This window comes from Lytechinus pictus, chromosome 14 (genome assembly GCF_037042905.1).
Source record: "Lytechinus pictus isolate F3 Inbred chromosome 14, Lp3.0, whole genome shotgun sequence".
NCBI lineage: Eukaryota > Metazoa > Echinodermata > Echinoidea > Temnopleuroida > Toxopneustidae > Lytechinus > Lytechinus pictus.
This window is the reverse complement of record NC_087258.1, coordinates 24,980,662-25,004,922: the sequence shown is the minus strand read 5'-3', so window position 1 is coordinate 25,004,922 and position 24,261 is coordinate 24,980,662. Positions and strand designations below refer to the sequence as shown.

The window sequence follows — 24,261 nt, the reverse complement described above, 5'->3', positions numbered from 1 at the left end:
GATTTCAGTCAATCAAGAATGTAATTCTTAATATGAAAAATTCAATTCTTGATATAAAAAAATGATTTCTTGATATCAAGAATTGTATATTTTGATATTAAGAAATAGGAATAAATGTGAAAAGGGCTTTCCATATACCAGCGTCACAGAAACCCCCGTAATCGTTGAGCGAAAACTTGCAAATGTCAGTTGACAAAACTATTTTGCTTTGTGATATCTGTTACTGTATCTCAGTACCACATTCTAACTCTCATATATCTTTAGGCCCCTTTTGACTCTCTCATATATCTTGGAATAATAATTCATTTTCCTTTTCTCTTCTTGACTTCAAAATCAATGACCTAGCTCCTGAATATCTCGCTGACCTCATCTCTCTCTATAGATGCTTTTCCAGCTCTCTCAGAACACTTCGTTCTTCAACAACCTTGCAGCAATTATGATGATCAAGCCTTCTCTGTTTTTTCCTCAATCCAATTGAATAAATTACCAATGTACATCCATAATGTCAACACCCTTGATCAATTTAAGACCTTACTAAAAGCCCACCTTTTTAATGCTTGATTTCCCCTCTTCCTATGTCAGTTGTGGGTCGACCTATATGGAGCTGCATATATATATATCTCTGGGTTTTTTTCGACTCTGAGAATTGGAGATTCGTTACTTGATTGATTACATTTCTAGATTCTGGTAATTATTTTTTAAAGTAAAAAATGTGCCCTTAGAAGCATTTTAATTTAAGCACCTTATAGTCCGGTCTGTTAGCGTCAAAAACACCCTACTTGTGGACACGGTGGACAAAAGCATGATTTTTTCTCCAGACCTTTGTTTATGTATAAGAATTAAAAATTGGGTATGCTCCAAAAAATCTGGCTGCAGGAACAGTGAAAAAATGGGTGAAAGAGTCAGAATTTATGAGTTTAGATTGGTCTGATATATAGACTAGCGCTAATGCAAAACTCAATAGCAGTGCATTATTTTGCATTGATTTAGTTCTTGAATTCAGACCCTTTTTGTCTCACCTGCATAGCAGAGTGAGACTATAGGCGCCGCTTTTCCGACGGCGACGGCGACGGCGGCGGCGGCGGCGACGGCGGCGGCGACGGCGGCGTCAACACCAAATCTTAACCTGAGGTTAAGTTTTTGAAATGACAGCATAACTTAGAAAGTATATGGACCTAGTTCATGAAACTTGGCCATAAGGTTAATCAAGTATTACTAAACATACTGCCTGAGTTTCATGTCACATGACCAAGGTCAAAGGTCATTTAGGGTCAATGAACTTAGACCATGTTGGGGGAATCAACATCAAAATCTTAACATAAGGTTAAGTTTTTGAAATGTCATCATAACTTAGAAAATATATGGACCTAGTTCATGAAACTTATACATAAGGTTAATCAAGTATCACTGAACATCCTGCATGAGTTTCACATCACATGACCAAGGTCAAAGGTCATTTAGGGTCAATGAACTTTGGCCGAATTGGGGGTATCTGTTGAATTACCATCATAACTTTGAATGTTTATGGATCTGATTCATGAAACTTGGACATAATAGTAATCAAGTATTACTGAACATCCTGTGCAAGTTTCAGGTCATATGATCAAGGTCAAAGGTCATTTAGTTTCAATGAACTTTGGCCAAATTGGGGTATTTGTTGAATTACAGCCATAAATTTGAAAGTGTGTTGGTCTAGTTCATAAAACTTGGACATAATAGTAATCAAGTATCACTGAACATCCTGTGCGAGTTTCAGGTCACATGATCAAGGTCAAAGGTCATGTAAGGTCAAAGAACTTTGGCCACGTTGGGGGTATTTGTTGAATTGCCATCATATCTCTATAAGTGTATTGGTCTAGTTCATAAAACGTGGAAATAAGAGTAACCAAGTATCACTGAACATCTTGTGCGAGTTATAGTAGTTTTCAAAATCAGCACTGCTGCTATATTGAATCGCGTGATGCAGGTGAGACGGCCAGAGGCATTCCACTTGTTTAACATATGTTCTGTTTGTCCTCACATCTCAATGCACCAAATATCTGAATGCAGATGCTAAACAAGCCGAAGGGTGGCGGTGGAGGGGGTTGGATGTTGGTATGTATGTACATATTGGGGTCTTGGGGTAAAGATGTGCAAAACACATTTTTGCATGTGTTGGAAATGGTGTTGCCATGGTAACAGTGTATTATGGCAAAAATAAGGTAAAAATCTTGTAGTTAGAACTACTTCCTCTGTTTTCATCCGATTCTAATGAAATTTGGCACACACATTGGTCTTGAGGTGAAGATGTCTAAGACACATTTTTGTGGGTCTTTCAGAAATCTCGTTGCCATGGTAACAACATATTATATGGTGAAAATTGGGAAAAAAATTACAATTCAAACTGCTTCATCAGTTTTCAATCAATTCACATGAAATTCGGCACACACATTGGTATTTAAGAAAAGATGTATAAGGCACTTTTTGTGTGTTTCAGAAATTGTGTTGCCATGGTAACAACATATTATATGGCAAGATTTAGGTAAAAACCTTGCAATTTGAACTACTTCATCAGTTTTGAAACAATTTTCATGAAATACGGCTCACACATTGCCCTTGGGGTAAAGATGTGCAAGAACCTTTTTTTTTGCATTTGTCAGAGAGTGCATTGCCAGGGTAACCACATATGATAGCTAGAAATGCAGGAAAACTCATCGTGGATCAATCTACTTCTCAGTTTTCAGCCTGTACTCATAAATTTGACACACATATTCATTTTGGGTAAAGATTCATATTCAGTGTTAAAGGGGAATCCAGCCTTGGTCATAACATGTTGTGTGGAAAAGGAGAAAAATAAGAATGGTGAAAGTTTGAAAGAAATCGGACAAGCAAAATTTATGGCCGCTTTAAAATTAAGATCCCTAAGACTGCTAGTATGTAGATTTCAAATTGGCAACTGGGTAAGTAAATTATGACAAGGGGCGAGGCCGCAAGGACAACTTTCCCATAGGGCTTGTACTTAATTATCAGGATTTTTGGTTTTCTCCTAAATCCCTATTCCATTGGGGCCATAATATAAACCCGGTAGTATATTGTTTTATGTCCTCATGAAAGAAAGATATAAAATTTGAAGTAAAACTTTTGAAAAAGACATTTTAGCCAATTAATTATTCCAGTACATGGAAGAGTGGTCCTTGCCTTACATCACTATGACATCACATATGCGGCCAATTTGAAGTCTTCATGGGTATAGTGATTACCAATGTTTACAACTTTTATATATTCACAAATTTCTTATGGTTTGTCCGATATAGTTCAAACTTTGACCTATAAACTTGTCTGATTTTTCCTTTTCCTCTAAAAACAAGTGTTTATTTGGGTTGGATTCCCCTTTAACGACATAGCGCAGGGTATTAATCACTTTCAATAATATTTATAGGTTCTTTTTTTTTTTTTTGGGGGGGGGGCGGAGGAGGTCCTTAAAAACTGACAACATAAAAATATAGAAGGTTAAAGGCCATGACCATTAGGAACTAATACACTCTTTTAAAAAAGCACCCCTTCAATTTTTTTTTTTTTTGGGGGGGGGGCTTTAGAAAATTGCCACATAAAGAGTAAAAGGAAATTATTACTAGGAACTTAACCCCCCCCCCCCCAAAAAAAAAAGGGGGGAGAAAAATCCTTTACACTTCAGCGTATTAATTTAAAGCCTAAAACATTCTGCTTTGATAAAAGATCGTTTTCGGTGCCCAATTAATCAATGTTTTATTCATCTTCTTCTGCTCAGTCTTTGTTCATTTCAGTTCCTACTCTTACATTCTTACATCACTTTTTGTACTTTTGATCTTTACCATACGTTCTTGTTTTGTTTCCTTTCTCCCCCTATTTGTCTCCCTCTCTAAGTACATTTTTCTTAGCTATTTTAATTCATTATTATCTAGCAACAATTATTCCATTTTGAATACTTACACCTACACCGAAATATAATAACATGACATTCATTTTTTTTCATAATCTTTTAAACTCCATTTTGGCTACACTCTGTCCTGAATAATACTATTAGCAATATTTAATGTCTAGTTTAAAGAATTGAAGAAATTATTGTCATGATATTATATTTTGGTAAAGGTGCATCAAATTCATATTAACAAGGTTGCAGCATTCAGAATGGAATAACTGTTGCTTGACAGAAATGGATTTAGTTATTTTCCAAAAATCCTCTGTGAAAATTTTAGTTTTATCACTGAGTTTTCCCATTCCTGCAGTTACCACCATCTGAAAGGGATATGACTAGAATATAAGTATATGTAGAGAAATAAAAGTCATCATTTGCTCAATGAACAGTGAATAAGTTTGTCTTTACTCCAATGGAAAATTATTTGCATTTTTTTTTATGACAGTCAGAGTTTGCATCCAACAATTTTGCTACTGAAACATAATATTCATTTTTTGACAATGGGAGATGTAGGATAAAGCAGGGGCTGTCACAGAAATATACTGAAAAAATTAAATGAAAGAAAATAGAAGGCTAAAATCTATTGTGCACATATGGATATTTTTGATATGGTATGTTATTGAGTCATGGATTTGCAAGTGAATTTCTAAAACAAGTGCAGAGATTTTTGTATGTATTTGTATTTCTATAATTAGTTGCATGATAAAAGGTACACTTTAAAATATGTCAGAAAAAATATACTTGGAGAGAGAGTAAAACAAAAAGGAGAGAGGAAACAGAAGGAGATGGTATGGTGAAGCTCAAAATCAAGAGTGATGTGAGAAAAGAAAGAGTAGGAACGGAATATGAATAAAAGACTGAGTATGAGAATATAAATAAACAATGATTAATTGGGTACCGCAAACAATTTTGTATCAAATCAGAATGCATTAAACTTCAAATGAATGGTCTGAAGTGCAAAGGACTCTTCTTACCTTTTAAGGGGGGGGGGGGCATTTTTCTGCTCAAAAATATATCAGCCCCCTATTTTTTTTTTTTGGGGGGGGGGGTTAAGTTCCTAGTCATAATTCTTTAACTTTTACTTTTTTGAGGTCATTTTCTAAAGACCCCCCCCCAAAAAAAAAATAGGGGGCTGATATATTTTTAATGTCTCGCTTTAAAAATGCAAACACCCCTGAGGGGCAAAGGCGTAGACTGGTTTAAGCATGGGGAGGTAGAACTAAAAGTGGTATGGGGAGGGGTGCACATCTTGGGGAGGTGGAACTAAGGTTTGGAAAATCAGCTGTTGAAAGTAGAAGGGGTACACATTTCGTTTTGCTTGCCAGTGTTGGAACTCCTCTGCCTCAGCGAAATGTTTCACATTCACCCAGTGTACCCCCAGCCTATGCCTTTGAGGGGATGCTTATTTTAAGAGTGTTTATCATTTTTATGTTCCTAATGGCCACTGCCTTTAACCTTCTTTATTTTGATGTCAGATTTTACGGACCAATCCCGCCCCTCCCCCCAAAACCTAGAAATATTAATGAAGGTGATTTATACCCCCACACTCTGGCGTGAACATTTTAATGCAGAGAAGACATTTGGAATTTGATATGAATCTTTACCCCAAGATGAATATTTCTTCCAACTTTTATGAGCACTGACTAAAAACAGGGGAAGTAGTTTGATCCACAATGAGTTTTCCTGCATTTCTGGCTATCATATGTGGTTACCATGGCAATGCACTCTCTGACAAATGCACAGAAAAATGATTTTTGCACATCTTTACCCCAAGGCAAATGTGTGAGCCAAATTTCATGAGAATTGGTTCAAAACTGATGAAGTAGTTCAAATTGCAACATTTTTACCTAAACTTTTCCATATAACATGATGTTACCATGGCAACACAATTTCTGAAACACACACAAAAAGTGCCTTATACATCTTTACTTTAATACCAATGTGTGTGCCGAATTTCATGTGAATTGATTGAAAACTGATGAAGCAGTTTGAATTGTAAGTTTTTTTCCCAATTTTCACCGTATAATAAATTGTTACCATGGCAACAAGATTTCTGAAAGACACACAAAAATGTGTCTTAGACATCTTCACCTCAAGACCAATGTGTGTGCCAAATTTCATGAGAATCGGTTAAAAACAGAGGAAGTAGTTTTAACTGTAAGATTTTTACCTTATTTTTGCCATAATACACTGTTACCATGGCAACACAATTTCCAACACATTCAAAAAATGTGTCTTGCACATCTTTACCCCAAGACCAAAATATGTACATACACACCAACATTCAACCCCCTCCACCGCCACCCTTCGGCTTGTTTAGCATCTGCATTCAGATATTTGGTGCATTGAGATGTGAGGACAAACAGAACATATGTTAAAAAAGGGTCTGAATTCAAGAACTAAATCAATGCAAAATAATGCACTGCTATTGAGTTTTGCACTAGCGCTAGTCTATATATCAGACCAATCTAAACTCATAAATTCTGACTCTTTCACCCATTTTTTCACTGTTCCTGCAGCCAGATTTTTTGGAGCATACCCCATTTTTAATTCTTATACATAAACAAAGGTCTGGAGAAAAAATTATGCTTTTGTCCACCGTGTCCACATAATTCCGCTAACAGACCAGACTATTATAAATGTTATAATAATAATAGTCAGTTCTTGTATAGCGCTTAACACATTATGAATAACGTCTCTATGCGCTTCCAAAGGACTTGGATATTATTACCCTTGCTGTAGCTTTAGCAGCTTTTATGCGCTTGGCATTTCAAGGAATAAATTCCTGCCAGGTACCCATTCACCTCACCTGGGTTGAGTGCAGCACAATGTGGATTAATTTCTTGCTGAAGGAAACTACGCCATGGCTGGGATTTGAACCCACAACCCTCTGTTTCAAAGTCTGGAGACCAATCCACTGGGCCACAACCCTTCACATATTATTTTTATAATTATTGTTCTTATTGTATTTAGGTCTTTCATGGAGCCAACATGGACATTGACTGGTTACAGAGGGATCTAGGTCTGTACATCGTCAATATGTTTGACACTCATCAGGCATCAAGATCACTAGGATTCCCTCACCACAGTCTGGCTAGTCTACTCTCAAGGTACTGTCAGGTCGAGGCTGATAAACAGTACCAATTAGCAGACTGGAGAATAAGGTAAGATCATTATACAGATATTGACTGATGGGGTGTGTAGTATAAACATTCTTCGGACCGCCGGATTTGTAATTTCCCCGAGGGGTTATATTTTCCTGATCATGAGGGAAAATATTAATCCTTTAGACGGTCCAAAGAATGTTTTTTTACACAGCCCATCAGTCAATATCTGTTATATGAGATAGCCTTTAATGATGAAGGTAAAGTTAGGCCTAGCGATGCGTGCAGCCTGTTGTTTATGATATTCATAGTGATTGATGGAACTGGTTTAGATCTAGATCTATAGATATCTAAGTAACGTTAGTCTTATGCAATTAATGACCCTTTTCTAATCAAATCAACTTTGTTAAGGCCTAGCCCTAGATCTAAATCTCAGAGTCCAGGACCCAAGGCAGGCAGAGAATGCATGGTAACATCTAATCCACAAGAGGGCGCCATACACGTAGAAAAATATATTCATGACCGCTTGGTCAATATGTTCATCGAAGGTGGACCGACCGGCTGGGAAAATACATTGATTTTGATCACATCACGTGACGTGCTTGGCTATCTAATATATGTAAATATTTCATGTCAAGTCTGATCGAAGAATACATTTGACCTTGCATGATATGAATCTCTATGAATAGTATTAACATTAAACAGTGAATGCATCCGGGTGTACTGGTTCTGACTCTATCTCTCAAACAGAGAGTTGTGGGTCCTAATCCCAGCCATAGCGTTTTTTCTTCAAGAAATTTATCCACATTGTGCTGCACTCAACCCAGGTGAGGTGAATTGGTACGCGGTAAGATTTATTCCATGAAATTAAATGCGCCGAGAACTGCTGATAAAGTGGTAGTTTGAGCTAAAGCTGGGTAATAATAGTTGACTTTTGTATCTCGTGGTAAAAAGTGCTATTTAAATCCAGCTATTGTTTGTTTAAGGTGGATATTGATAATGACATTACAATATTAGTCTGTTGGTTAAAACTTTGTTACGTTGTTGTATTGCATCCAAATAAGCCGGCTGTTTCACATTGCTACATTGTGTGATGGTGGTATAGTGATGCAGAGATTAAAACATGTCTGACTTCTTCCTCTTGTATCCTAGCTTTCACTCATAGCAGAGATGCAATGATATGTCAGATACAAGTATAAGGAGAGCGATATCGTCGGATCCTTAATTTGTACATGTATGATTGTATTCCATTCTTCTATAGCACATATGTTAATATCATGTACCATATGTCTCTTTGTATTTCCAAACGGACTTGTATATTATTATTACCCTTGCTTTAGCACGACAAGCCTTTTGCAAAACACAAGCATTTCGAGAAATAGATTTATGCCAGGTACCCATTCATCTCACCTGGGTTGAGTGCAGTATGATGTGGGTAAATTTCTTGCTGAAGGAAAACATGCCATGGCTTGGAATTGAACCCATGTCCTTTAGATTGAAAGACGAGAGTCTTAACCACTAGACCACGACACCCCCTCTATTTTCCACTGCTTTTCCTCCTACAGGCCTATCCCAGAAGAGATGCTTCACTATGCAAGAGAAGACACACATTACTTGCTGTACATCTATCACATGATGAAGAATGAACTGATAAAACGAGGCAATGATCAGAAGAATCTGCTCAGGGCTGTCCTCGATCAGAGCAAGAGAATATGCATGCAGGTAAGTTGTATGAAATTCTTAGAAAATGAATCATTGTGAGTTTTGAGCATTTTTGGGGGGGAGATCACCCTGAGCCTCCATGTAACTTTTTTCCCCCTGCATCATGTTAAAGTATATCATTGAAATATGTATTTTTTTTATTAACCTCCTTGCTTGTGAAATAAAGTTGAAATTTACATGGAATCGAAATTGAATTAATTAAGAGTAATGGTATTGATGATGAAGATGATGATGGTGATGATGATGAAGACGGTAGTGGTGGTGGTCGTGGTGTTAGTGATGATGATGATGATAAAGATGGATATGAATGACAATGGTGGTGGTAGTGGTGATGATGATGATGATGGTGATCAGCGTTGTAGCTAGACCCATTTTAGTGATGGTCGCTATTTCGCAGCATTACCAAGTTTTTCAGGCTGAGTGGATGATCTGAAAGCCAAAAGTGAAGGAACATCAATGTACTAACATCTGACATTAGCAAATCCTTGTAAAGAAACCAATGTTTATGAAATATAAGATTTTTTAATGTAAATTATATATATATAAAACAAGATTAAAGATGGAATTGAACACAAGTGCAATTCCTCTTTGCAAGGAGTTGTGAAATACTTTTCTTTTGAAATTAGTGGTGGACGGAAGCAGTGTGTTTCATGATGAGTGGTGGTAAGAAATATGTGCCAGTTGGGCTGGACCATATTCTTTTTATTGCATTTAATATGCTTTTTAATCCTCATTTCTATGCAGCATTACAACAAGCCAATCTTTACGGACTCTTCACATGTAATAGCATTCAACAAGAATAGAAAGACCTTCAATAAAAAACAGGTAGGTGTACTCTTCAATCAATAATTTAATAAAATAAAAAAAAATACATTTTGAAGTTAACTCTTTGCCCCTTGAATTATGGGAACCAATAGTTTTAGATTCAGTGTGGAAACAATATACATACATGTATGTGAGACATCAACTTTTATTGTTGGGTTTTGATATCAGCTTAATTTAGGCACATTTTAGCTTTCCTCTACGAGAGTATAGGAGTTTTTTTTTCAATTTCAGTTTGTTTTGAGAAATGTGTTTGGTCATGTTTGTTCATAGTTTTTTTCTTTAAAAAATTATATTTTTGCACCAGATGCATGCGTTCAAGAAATTGTTTGGTTGGAGAGACAGCATAGCCAGGCAGGAGGATGAGAGCACGGGATATGTTCTTCCAACCCACATGATGTTCCAGATAGCCGAGATATTGCCAAAGTAAGACCAGAAACATTTAAAGGTCAAGTCCATCCCAGAGAAAAGGTTGATTTGAATCAATAGAGAAAAATCAAACAAGCATGAACATTTCATCAATATCAGATTTGCCAAAGTAAGGCACGACTGCAATGAATGATTCCAGATGTCAGTGATGCCGTAATCCTACATGAGTTAGTATTTGCAAATCCCTTTTCAATGAAATTAACTCGAGTATAGATACTAAGAAGTGTTTATTAAACATTTCTAATGTTAATTATTGAATAGGAGTTTTGCAATATATTTTAATGCAACCCTTGTAGGATTATGACATTAACATCTGGATTCATTCATTGCAGTCATGCCTTACTTTGGCGCAAAGCAAAATTTACATCACTGCAAAGAATACCTCCTAATTATCCAAGCATGAAGACTTACCATATAAATGTGGTATCAAATTATTTGGGAGACGATTCTCTTATAGTCCGTATATAATAATTGTATTTTTATATATTTGTTCCTTGCATTGGGGATTTGTGAGGTGTTAAGTTCTTTTTTTTTTACTCACACGGTAGAATATTTTATTTTGTTGCAGATTTGCCAATAAGGCACCAATAAGGCAGCATCTTCAATGAATCACAATACATTTCAACAATGACAATCCCACATATTCATTGAGTAATCAAACCTTGTTTCACATCATCATGAGGAAAAAAGAGACAATATTTCATTATTGAATTAAAGAAAAAATAGTGAGTGGGAGACCTTATTCTTTTCCTCATTTGTATACAGAACAGGATGCGCATATAACTGTTTTGTGAAAAAGGTGAAACTTTAAAATGTCATAACTTGCGTATTCTACGTCCTATTTTGATGAATTTTTCAGTGTAATGCTTGTTTGATTTTTCTCTGTTCATTCAGATCACATCATTTGTTCGGGGTGGACTAACCTTATAAACGACAAGGCTTGGTTGTGACATAGTATTAGTGATTCTATTTGTTCTTTCTTTTTTGTTCATAAGGAGTTCAACGATGTACGTTGCATCCAATTAAGCCGGCTGTTTCACATTGCTACATTGTGTGACGGTGGTATAGTGATGCATAGATTAAAACATGTCTGACTTCTTCCTCTTGTATCCTAGCTTCAACTCATAGCAGAGATACAATGATATGTCTGATACATTTTTTGGGGTCTGTTTTCTGTTTTCAAAATGTTTGCTGATAAGTGGATAGGCATTTGTTTCATAATTTCCAGATGAAGTCTTTCTATTGTAGCTTATATAGGCCTATTTGTATCTATAGAGCCAAGGTCGTAATCCCTTTGTTTCAAGCAATGATATACATTCAACAATAGAATGCCATGCTTATTAATTGAGCAAATTTAATTTCTGTCATAATTATCTTATGTAAATTCTTATATGAGGAGTTGTTTGACTCTATATGCACTCACCAGAGCACTAAAGTTGGCCGTTGGTAGAACGTTCAGTGTGTCAACCTCAAAATACTGAAATGATTTGCTACTTACAATTAGACTGACTTTATCTCTTACAATATTCAGTAGGCGTTAAAACCCATCTCTTTAGTAGTTTGGGGTTAAGATTACATCATTGTGCACCATTCAATGAATGGTTTGCACTTTGGGCCTTATGGGAAAAGTGCAGTGTATGTAATGATAATGATGATAAAAATGATATTAAAAATGACAATAAGATATTGCTTCTTACCTACCTACCTACCATTCACCTCATAACCTTGCCCCATATTTTTCCTCTCATTCATCTCTCTTCTACTACTCGTACCGGTCTTCGCTCATCTAGTTCTATCAAACTCAAAGAACCCAAAACAAAGAGGACATGGGGTGACAGAGCATTCTTTGCTGCTGCACCCGTCTCTGGAACTCACTTCTCCACACAGTTCAAATCTCATCCTCTCTTCAGTCATTCCAAACAAACTTGAAAACCTATCTTATGTCTCATAATGTCCATTAATACATGTACCATAATAAACCCTCTCTCTTTAATATGAATTAGAGTGTAATCTTTATTAATGTATGATTTAATATTTTTTCTAATTTACTGTTAATTATGTTGAATTAATATGGAATTGTTAGGCGCCTTGAGCATTCCTTTGAGTGGATATGGGCACATTAGAAATTTGGTTATTATTATTATAAATATTTTTGAATTGCACTTAACAGGGACCAAGGTGGAATCCTAGCTTGTTGTAACCCAGTTCCTCCGTTGGTGAAACAGAACATCAATGAGATACATCACTTTATCTTAGAAGCTAGAGGTTTCCAGGCCAACAAGACCGGAAAGGTAACTCTTCAATCATTTTTTGCCCCCTTAACCCGCCTTATATGTACATATGTATTTCTGTGGAAGAAATTAAAGGGATGCTCCAGGCTGAAAATAATATGATTTGAACAGATAAAGGAAAATCAGACAAACCATATACTGAAAATTTGATCAAAATCGGATGAGGACTAACAAAGTTATGACAATTTTAAGATTTGCATTATTCAGTTGAAACAGTTCTAGGCATGTCTTTATGAATATTCAATGAGCAAACTGATGATGTCATCCCCACTTGTTCTTTTGTATTTTATTATATGTAATTAGGTTTATTTTTTTCCCCCAAGAACTAAAAGAAATGGATTAACAACTGAATAGTGCATTAGATATTCATTGCTGCAACTTATTTCATTGTTATGGAGACATATCATTCACACATGCATGAAAAAATGAAACAATTATGATTTCATGTAATAACATATGAAAAAGGAAAGTGGGGATGTGACGTCATCAGCCCACCTAATGAATATTCATGACGACATGCATACAACTGTTTTCACAAAATATTGCAAAACTTTTAAATTCTCCACTAGGGTTAGAGAGTTATGTAGCTTTGTTTCCCAGTGGATACGTCTCCGGACTTTGAAACGGTCGTGGGTTCGAGTCCCAGCCTTGATGTAAAAATTTCTCCAGCAAGAAATTGATCCACATTATACTGCACTTGACCGAGTAAGGTAAAACAGGCAGTATTAATTCCTTGAATGCGCAGTACTGGAAACGGCACCTTTAGCTAATGCCTGGGTAATGAATATTGTGATAATTGTGACATTGTGATAATTTATGACAAATTAATGCAATTTGTTGATATTTTTTAAATATGCCATAATTAATCTCATTTGTTTCCAGGTGAAAAAGGAGGTGTTTGCTTCCAAAACCAATACCTTCTCCGCCCCTGTGATCGACCCCCTGGAGAGCCTGCTCTATTGCCCTCATGACCATAACATGCACCAAGAAGGTCAAAGGTCAACCAATGACCTCTCCGGTAAGAGTGTGAACTTTGAATATCTACATTTTCCTTTCCTTGTAGATATTTTGTAACTTTATTGAATCAATGGCAATATCCGCATACCAGCCAAGTGTCCTCATTTTTGGGAAAAGAAAATTGACCTTTGAACTGAAGTGCTCCTATTTCTTGGCTGCCAGGGTTGGCAAGTATGTCTCTAGTACTCTTTATTTTTTTATTTTTTTTTAGATATATGTAGAATTACAGACCATGTGTTCATTCTTTGTAAAAAGATAATCTTCCACATGTTGAATTTATATTCTCAACATTTATCTGGTAGATTTAGGTGTGAATTACAAATTTAAGTGCTCAATTGCATTTATTTTCATATTTTATATACCACTGATTGATTTTATTAACAAAATGTTAGTGCTCAGCTGAAAATTTTTCTTAAGCTTTATTTAAGATTCAGCATTAGTAGGAATGGCATGTAGCAATATAGGCCTGTTTGCGGAGCACTTTAATTTGAGCAAGAAAGGGGAGGGGGACTCTACTATCATGATATGAAGTAATATCATTCAAGGATATCCTTTTAAAAGCATTCTGCTTGTGACCTTTGCCTACACTAGTATAAGCCACAGTGTTTACATCGTGTGACTTAGTGACATGAAATGTTATCCGGGAAACAAAAACCTATGACAATATGCTTGTTTTTATACCCCGCTGGATTAATACTCCATGAATGAGGCTTCAGTTTTGGTTGGTATACATACTATTATTATTTCAGTGGGGATTAAGAGGTATTTTCCCTACAGTAGACAGATATTTATCATTTCCTTGAGTGCAACAACTATGAATCTGTCTTGTAATTATTGTCAATTGAATGAACAAAAATATTCAATGAGTCAAATAATCACTTTTTCATTTTAAACTGATTTTATCACCCTTCATGGATTCCAATTTAATTCTAAATTTAAACCCCAACATTTAGCAGACTGCATTAGCCAACATGTGCCTGCCTCTATCCGAAATTGTCGAATTAGCGTGCGTTCTCACTCTCCGCGCGCATGCAGAAAACGTACCGCTAGTACCGCGACGGACGGTAGTAGTAGTTCGGCTATTGCTAACCATTTGTTGTGCAACCAAGCATGCGCTGAACAACACTGCTCATCTTGGTTTAAGGTGCTCAGCTGAGCAAGGAGTTTCACTCATTTGCGCATGCTCGAGGCAGCGTATATCCAGCTAACAGACCCGATTCTGTGCCGCCAGGAGTTTGTAAGAACCCTTGCGTTATTTTAGTTGCTTCGCTTCAATATACGGCTGGTACGAAGCCTAACTTGTTTACTTGACAGCCAATCACGGCTCGCCATTTAGCGTCCATTGTCTAGTTTCGGTTCTATTATATATTGTTTTGCTCTAGCGTTCTAGTCTTTTTTGTGATAATTGTCCATGGGCTGCTATTTGAGGACAGCACTTGGAGAAAAGCCTGAAATGTATTAGAATAATTTCCAACTTAGGTGGCATCATCATTTTCTGAAAAGATTCTCCTAATTCATGTAGATCACTCTTTTTAAGCAAAATAAGGGTGTCACCTGTGTCTAAAATAGAGCTTTTTCTGAGCTGTCAACTAAAAAAAAAAAAAAATTGAGATACAAGGTCCATGCCATACAGTATAGCACATCTACAGAAATTGAAGTGCACTTGAGTACAATTATAGACAACCTTTAACCCAGATTCAGATATATTATCATAATAAACCCTTTAAATATATATAAACGGGTCTTGTGTTTCCGAATCATTAGTTTGTGAAACAATTAACTCTCGTCTGGTATCAAATAAAAGGTATAATATTTCATATTTCTTAAATTGTCTTATCAGGGCTCCGTAACACAAAGATTAGCGATCAATCGCTAATCGAACTGACCAATCAAGATTAATGTTACAGGCACATTTGGTTTAAAATACTGACCGGGGACCAATCAGTGCGGTTCTTTCATATTTGCAATCCATCGCAAACATTTGTGTTACGGAGCCCTTGTCTTGTGTTTCGGAGCCCTTGTCTTGTGTTTCGGAGCCCTTGTCTTGTGTTTGCGAAACAATTAACTCTCGTCGTCTGGTATCAAATAAAAGGTATAGTATTTCATATTAAATTGTCTAATCTGATAAGTGTTTCTGAAAGAACCAGACAAAGAAATTAATAATGAAATAGGATCATGTTATCGATCAATATTTGGTAGTCTGCAGGCTCAGACCTTTGGTTTTCGCATAGTGCATAATGCATAATGCAGAGTCTGAAGTAGTGAGACTAGATTCACTACATGTATGTTCTGTGGCTGCCTCTACCACAGGCAGAGAATTAAGGGACTAGTCTTTACTCTAGACATGGTATAATCGGTTAAAGTGTCAAATTTGAGTCTGTGCTTACAGACTACAATGTTGAGACGCTGAAGGAAGGAAGTGGGTATACATGTTGCTAGTGGTCTGGGATTTCCAGGGTCCATTTTCACAAAGACTTGTTATAGTGTGATATCTATTACAAAATTACCATCAGCCAATCAGACGGAAGGATTTCAGTAGCTTTTAACTGTTATTGTAAGTTTGTTATTATGACAACTTTTTATGAAACTGGCCACAGGATATCATTCAAAACTCATAACTGAAACTATTAATATCTATGATTTGAAGTAGATATAAACTACATATATAGATGACATTAAATATCACTTGTGAAGCAGTGCTCACAAAGTTTAGAGTACTTTTTGTAGGGCCTCGTGATGGGTTAGTGGGTCAACTTCAATGACTTCATTCAAAAAACGTATCAAGCAAGAGTGAACTGGTCACACTACATGTGGTCTGTCATTGATATCTTATAGATAGCTAGTCTTAAAAATACCTTTGGAGATCACTATTCATAATACAAAGAATAATTTAGCTTATGTGTTTAATTTTAAAGAAAATTATTTTCCTGATATTGCATTGCAATTTTTCCACATTTTTTAAGACTGCTCCACAAAATTATTTTATGTTGCCTATTTTTTTTTAATACGATTGAAACTATTTATCTCTTACCACTAAAAATGCTAATCAAATTTGGCAAAGCACAATTTTTCAATGAAGGTAGACCAAACAAGTTTTGAGGGGAAAGTGCTTGTTTTGCTAGTAGGTAAAATGATTATTGTGGTATAAATGTATGAGGTAGTGACTGTGTTATTCAAGTGGGGGGGGGGGGGGGGCTATATTGTAAGACCACACTGATCAGAATGTTGCATTATGGGATGAAAACTGGGCCAGATTTGAGTAGTTGGGGGACCTGAGATAGTGCTATAAATTGCAAGTTTTAATCTGTCAATATTCGTGTCAAAAGAAGATGAAATTCAAAAATTAGTCATTTCTTTCTTCATTGAAAACAAATAGAATAAAAACAGGGGGATATTGAAAGTGCCTTCGGCTGAGCCCAACTAAATATTTTGAGGGTTTGTTTATTTCTGAAATCATAAAAACACAATTGATATAATATGCACAGTGAATTACAAAACAACAATAATAATATGATACGGTTGGATAACCCATTTCAGAGCTGTTAAGCATAAACCGCTCTGTTCTTCCATGGGGTCCAACTTATGAAAGGTGTCCCCATTGCATCCAATTAAGCCGGCTGTTTCACATTGCTACATTGTGTGATGGTGGTATAGTGATGCAGAGATTAAAACATGTCTGACTTCTTCCTCTTGTATCCTAGCTTCAACTCATAGCAGAGATGCAATGATATGTCAGATACATTATATGTCATGAACATCATTAAATAGCATAGTTGCTGGCACCAATCTGACTTGCAAGAAGTTAAATGACATACTGTACCTTGAGGGCAACATTTGAACAAAGGTTTCACTTTGGTTTTAGTCAGGGGCCTCGGAAGCGGGGGGCGGGGGCTTCAGCCCCCCAATTTTTTCCAGAACGGTGTACTAAAACATAAAAATGACCATATGATTGTTACTTTTTGCATGGTCAGACCCCCCCCCCCCTTGAAAACCATTCCGTGGCCCCTGTTAGTGGGTACCATAACTAGGGTCCAGTTGCAGAATGAGTTGCGATCGAACGTAACTGAAAAATCAATTGCAACTTGACCAATGTAACATGCATATATATGAGGGACTTGTCATTGATTTCTTCAGTTGGGTGTTATAATAAATGTAACTCTTTTTGGAACAGGCCTGTGATGAATTTGCCACTTGTCACTCATGGAGTCATTTTACATTCTCTTGTGTGCCCGCCGGAAAGAAGTGATCATTAATTTTTTATCAGGTTTCTTCAGATTTCAGATTTTTTTTCGTTTTGATTTTTAGCTTAATTTCAGCTTATTTTTGGCTTTCCTCTGTACAAAAAGTATGGGAGCTCTTTCTATTTCAGACTTTTTCTACAAGTTTCAGCTTTTTTCAGACCTTTTTATTTGTGACCACTCACACCCCTGTTTCTTATTTTGAGATAGTTTTGTCTTTCTTCTGGTTTGCCTTTTCTTCTGATACCTTTCCTGAAGCTCTTTTTGATGTTATGATGATGAGCCAGCGACAAAACTGTGGTAGGCACATGAAGTCCAAACTTCTTTCTGGTAGAAGTACCCCTCATTCAACCTTCCTTTGTGCAAACTTATTGGAGTTCACGCTCTTCTGCCACGAACTTGATCCATGGACCCATTTTGGTTCCCCACAGAAAACATAAAAGACAAAATGCTATTAACTGGGAAACCTTTCAAGTTCTTGAAATAAAATGACAGATAACTGTAATTCAAGCATAAATCTTGCCCAGTGTGAAATTGATCATTAGGGAGAATTGATGCTGTGGCTAGTTGTAAAAGGCTGAATTTAGTTCGAGCCTTCTTTGAAATGTATATTTTTTGTGATTGCGCATATATGCGTTGCTCTGCCAGGCAAATGACAATACTACTGCATGTGATTGATAAGATCTTTGTGATTTCTCAGTAAGTTCTTGCACAATTATTTCAATATCCGCATGGGTGCAGTGTTTTGAGTTTTCAAAGGGAAACACAATTTGTAAACTTGCATGTTTTGATCTTGTGCCATGTCCTGATTCGGTATATCAAGTAAAAATATTAGGGAATGAGAAAAAAGGGGAAAATACTCCATATAATGATGTCACCGATCTGTGGTCTTTGACCTTTATTGGCATGAGGTTTTTTTTCGCAAAGTTTATTTCCCTGTTGTACTTTGATAAAGGTCTCTGACCGTAACATAAGTGAAACTACTTGCCGCGAAGTCTCTTTTCCTGTTTGTTTTATAAATAAATTGGACACTTATCTTCCTCTTCCCTGTATATGAAAGGATGTCAATAGACGTTTATAAGTGCTTATATTGCCAGACATATACATACATCATCTGTCGGCATCTATGTTGAAACATAAATGCAACATGTGGCAACATTCTAGGAATTAGTTCAAATTTACAGTATCCAATAAAATGACCCTAAGGTGTTTGTATGTATGAATAAAAAGTGTGCGCCGATTGATTATGGTAGAAAGTGTGTAATTTGTAATTTGCTGAGAAATTAACATAACAAGTGGGTTCAGGGTGGCATTTATTTTAGCTTGGATTTCATGATTTCACAAAGTTAGGTTTAAAGTTTAAAGTTTGGTTTATTTCATTTCTCAACTCAATTATACAACATAGGAAATGATTCTTTACACAGATATGAAATGATAACCATTCAAATCAATACAAATGAATTATCATTGAAAGCAGTATAGCTATACAAGAGAAATACATGTTTATGGTAAACACACTAAAGAATGTGATAGTCATATTAATGACGATTTATACAATGAAGATAAAACGAAAGTAGAACATTATGGGATGGATTTCCATACAGTTGAGATTGATTGGATCAATCGTATCTCTTTGTAAGACAGGAGCTTGTCTTACAGAGTTATGATTGATCCAATCAACCAGAGCTATGGAAAGCCAACAATGCCAACATCTGTAAGTACATGTTTGTTCAAAATATTTTATAGATATGCTGTATATTCATACATTCTTCATTTTCTTGAAAATGTTGTGTACTTCTCTTTGTTTGCAAAGGAAATTGTGCAAAATTTCCTTTGAAAAGAAGTATGACACTGATGGATTTCCATACAGTTGAGATTGATCGGATCAATCGTAACTCTTTGTAAGATGGAGCCCTGATTATCAAGAGTCTCACAACAGGAAGCTGAAATATTGTAATATCTTGTTGTCAGTTTAACCTGTCTTTAAATCGCAATTTCTCTTTTACTTAATTCTTCAGGATCATCAGCTATAAGTGCCTCATCATCCAGTCTCTTTGGCGGTGCCACGCCCACCCAGCCAAAGGTATCGGTAGCCACGCCCATCATCACAATCTTTGACACGCCCCCCAGTGACACTCAGCAGCTGGATGCAAAGAGGAGCGAAGCACAGAAGGTGCAGCGGTTAAAGGCCTTGTTTGCCAATCCATTTGAAATGGTAAGTTTTTTCTGATTTTTAACTTGAAGTTCACGCTGACAAAAAGTTTATTGCAAAAAGAGCACGAAAAATATTTTTGTGAAGGTTTGAGGAAAATCCATCGAAAGATTTTAAAAGTGTTTTGAATTATTACTCGCATTTTCTTTCATTTTGATGTCATATGCGAGCAGCTCCCCATGCATCGTGAATTCTTTAAAAAATCAATAAAATTTCATTTGATTTTATTTTATTTATTGATTTATTTCATTTCTTTTCTTTCCATTTTTCACATACAAATCAAAAATACATAAATACAATTACAAACAAAAGTAAGGACCTTACATTTGCAAAAATTGGGTAATGTAAATTATACGAACAAAATACGATACTTATATTATCATGTTATAAAACTAAACATTCTTGAAAGTATGAGTATTCGTGTGTATGTTAAAAAAAAAGAAAGGGGTGAAATGAAAAGAGAGACCAGCTGAGAAGCTTGGCTTGTTGGACGCTGATCTCTCGAATACGTACATAATGTAAATAACGTAATATAATATGAACTTCTCAAGATATTGAAAATTGGTTTTATTGAACCTTCAGTATATCAACAGATAACTTGTTTCACACTCACACTTGAAAGAAGAAAATGTGTAATCATCGTAAACTACTAGAAAATTGAAATTTATGTATTTTATATTATATAACATATGGGGCAGCTGCTCATATATGATGTACAAATAAATGAAAAAAGTTCTTATAATGGATTTCCCTCAAACCTTCACCATTATCATTATTTTTTCTGTTATTTTTACAGCGAACTTTTTGTCAGGCTGATCTTCCTGTTTAATTTTTTTGTTTTAAATAATATTTTATTTTCTTCCTCTTTCAAATTAAAGTTTACAATCACAATTCATATACATAAAGATTCTGTGCATGTATACAATAAATAAACGATCAAACAAATAAATATATCAATATCAATGAGATTACAAATATTTTATAATGATTACAAATGAAGTTAAACTTCCAAATTTCTCTGCTATAACATTAACAATGTGAAAGCAGAGGGGAAAAACCCATATCAATCGACAAAATAAAAAAACATACTTTGTAAAAGATGACTTTTTTCTTGAAAAGAATAGAAATCTCTTTTGCACATATTAATTGTACAAGAATAAAAAAAGGATAAAATATTATTTTAAAGGTTAATTAGAGGAAGGTGGAAATATTAGAGTGTCTGGCTCCCTCTTGAGTTGGTATGGGATGATGATATGAATGTCAGAGCTTCTATTTAACTTGGTTATCAGTGTTTCATGTTTTGTTGTTCAATGATGATTATACTGATGGCAGTGACGATTATGATAATGATGCTGGTGATAGTGATGATGGTTATGATGATTGATGATGATGATGGTGGTGGTGGTGGTGGTGGAGGTGATAACGGTGGTGGTGATTGTGATGATTATAGGGATCTTGATGGTGGTGATAATGATGGTGATGATGGTGGTGGTGGTTATGATGATGGTGATGATGACAGTGACAATTATGATGTTGATAATGATTCTAATAGTATTGGTGTTGTTGTTGGTGGTGGTGATGATGATGGTGGTGGTGGTGGTGGTGATGATGATGATGATTTTGATGATGATGGTGATGGTGATGATGATGATGATTTTGATGATGATGGTGATGGTGATGGTGATGATGATGATGATGGTGATGGTGATGATGATGATGATGATTATGATGATGATGGTGATGATGGTGATGGTGATGATGATTATGAAAGTGGTGGTGGTTGAGGTGATAGTGATGATGATAATTGATAACGATAGTGGTGATTATGATGGTTATTGTGATCTTGATGGTGGTGATAATAATGGTGACGATGGTGGTGGTGGTTATGATGATGGTGATGATGACAGTGACAATTATGATGATGATAATGATTCTGATAGTATTGGTGTTGGTGGTGATGATGAGGATGATGATGATGATGATGGTGGTGATGATGGTGGTGGTGATGATGATGATGATGAAGATAGTGATGGTGGTGGTGGTGGTGGTGGTGGCAGCGGCGGCGGTGGTGGTGGTAAGATTAATTTTGAAAATCACATACACCATTTGATGTATTGGTCATTTTTTTCCCTCCAGTTTAGTACAAATAGACAATTATTAAATGCGTGAAGTATTTTGAAGCTCGTTTTAATGTCATTGGTGTTTTTTTTTCAAAGAAAGCAAATGAAAAATCTATCCCTACATGTACATGTATGAAAGAAACCAAAGCTGCTAACCATGGGGTTAAATCAATAATGCCTACATGTCAATTCGATAAAGCAAGACAATCCAGTTAAACGATTTATATGATGAAACCTACATTTTCGGTTGCATTGAGTAGAGACCTCCTGGAGGGAAGTAGAGGAACAGAGGCGAGGTAAAGATAATTACACCTGCCAACCAAACGTAAAGCAACCTTTAAATTTCCCCTTCAATGGAAGACACATTAATGGATCGGACAACCATTAAATGCCAAATAGCATGTCACTCTGTGACTCTATGCCCTCATTGTGAACGCTCGATCTGTTAAACGTGTCGCTAAAGATGAAGACCTTCGCCAGTCCATGTGAGCTTGATCTGCGATGAAATCTAATTTTCCTGTACCATGCTGAGAAGGGAGAGCACCTTTTGACCCGCTTCCTGCTACGGCTATTCATATGTGCATATCACACCTAAGGATTGATATTGTCATTCTTGTTGATCAATGTGGAATGGGGATTGTGGTATTGTTGGGCATCACATGACGTTTGGTGCTTATTGTATCAGACGAAGAGAGAGGGGGGGGGGGAGACAGATACAGAAGGAGAGGGTAGACAGAAAAAGGCAGCAAGTCAGAGAAAGAGAGAGTGTGAGAAGAGAGAGAGAGAAGAGAGCGATTGGGGGGGGGGATGTAATACAGTAAAATCACTAAAAGAATATCTTTTTTTTCTTCAGATAAAACAAGAGAGAAACTTTCCATTCAGGTCCATAGAGCATGTTACATAGATTTAAAAAAAGTACTGATAACCAATATAAAGTTGTTTTTATTTTTTAGACACCTAATTACCAAGAATGCAAATAACAATTTCAATTTTATTTGAATTCAAGATGAAAGAGCACTGTCAATTGAATGCCAAGGCATTAATTGACCGTGGCCGGGGATCGAACCCTAGACATTCAAATGTCTATTCCGGCGCCTTAGACCACTTGGCCGGGGCGCCTCCCCCACCACCACTCGGCCACGGCGCCTCCCCCACCACCACTCTGCCACGGCGCCTCTCCCACCACCACTCGGCCACGGCGCCTCCCCACCACCACTCGGCAACGGCGCCTCCCCCACCACCACTCGGCCACGGCGCCTCTCCCACCACCACTCGGCCACGGCGCCTCTCCCACCACCACTCAGCCACGCCTCTCCCACCACCACTCGGCCACGGCGCCTCCCCCACCACCACTCAGCCACGGCGCCTCCCCCACCACTTTTTGTTTGTCATTCTTGCAAATGTGTGTTATTGCTTTTTTGTGTGTGTTCTTATTTGAATGAGAATGAGGTTTTCAAGGTTGGCTCTAACAGTTCAATCATTGACTGACACTCTTGTTCTACATTCAGGTTAAGTGATGTCAGAACAGAGATTACATATGGAAATAAAATGTACAAACAATTTAATGTGTACGATGTTGCCTGTTTTCTAATTTTTCATTTCATATCACAAAAAAATCAAATGTGCTGAGGCAAGCGATAAATCGCTCTACCTGAAATGGTATAAGGTGAGCAGCAGTGAGCGATCACTCTCACTCCCCTTAAAACTGAGTCCCTAATTAGTGATTGCTACATTTTTGGAGATTTACCAAAGCTAAAGGTGGGCTTTAAAAATGAAACTAGGAACAACAAAATTTATGTTAAATTGAGATTTGTTGATTTTCCTTATATTTTATTTTATTTACTTATTTATTTATTTTTTATTTTTTATTTTTTTTGGGGGAGAGGGGGTGGTTGAATCAAACTTTATATACAATAAACAAAAAATTGATTCAATGATTTTATTTAAAAAGAAATCATGAGTATGAACATTACCGGTACTGTGTTCTCTTTGATGGCAGAAGTTTATGCTGAAAGATAAATGTTGGACAAGGTACTTGTACGCATACTTTCAAATTGGCATCAGTGTTGCCTTCCCATGACAGAAGAAAGCAACACTGGAGAATGATTTTTTTAGCAAATGGGGAAAATATGTCATTGTTTTATGTGGAAATATATAGAGTTACTTGCTTTTAAAACGTCTATATTTCAGAAATAAGAGCTACATGTACATGTTTGTGACTCCAATTCCTTTAGCATCATGTACATGTAGTGCATTATTCGAAAACGTAACAAAGCAAGAAAACAAGTCAAATGTGAATAAACAAATCAGATTTGCTTCCTTATGTCAAGGGACTGTATATGACATTTTCCCCTTCTATTAGGAAATGCCTC

At 36.3% G+C, this 24,261-nt stretch overlaps 1 protein-coding gene across 1 annotated transcript in view; it reads left to right on the top strand.

The window, feature by feature from the left end:
- Positions 1-24,261, top strand: part of LOC129276880 (exosome complex component 10-like) — a 55,130-nt gene that overhangs the window by 17,548 nt on the left and 13,321 nt on the right. Inside the window, exons 9-15 of the mRNA XM_064109443.1 lie at positions 6,908-7,098; positions 8,604-8,760; positions 9,505-9,585; positions 9,890-10,008; positions 12,182-12,302; positions 13,185-13,320; positions 19,576-19,772. Of these exons, the coding sequence (XP_063965513.1) occupies positions 6,908-7,098; positions 8,604-8,760; positions 9,505-9,585; positions 9,890-10,008; positions 12,182-12,302; positions 13,185-13,320; positions 19,576-19,772 (1,002 nt within the window). The remainder of the gene's footprint in view (positions 1-6,907; positions 7,099-8,603; positions 8,761-9,504; positions 9,586-9,889; positions 10,009-12,181; positions 12,303-13,184; positions 13,321-19,575; positions 19,773-24,261) is intronic.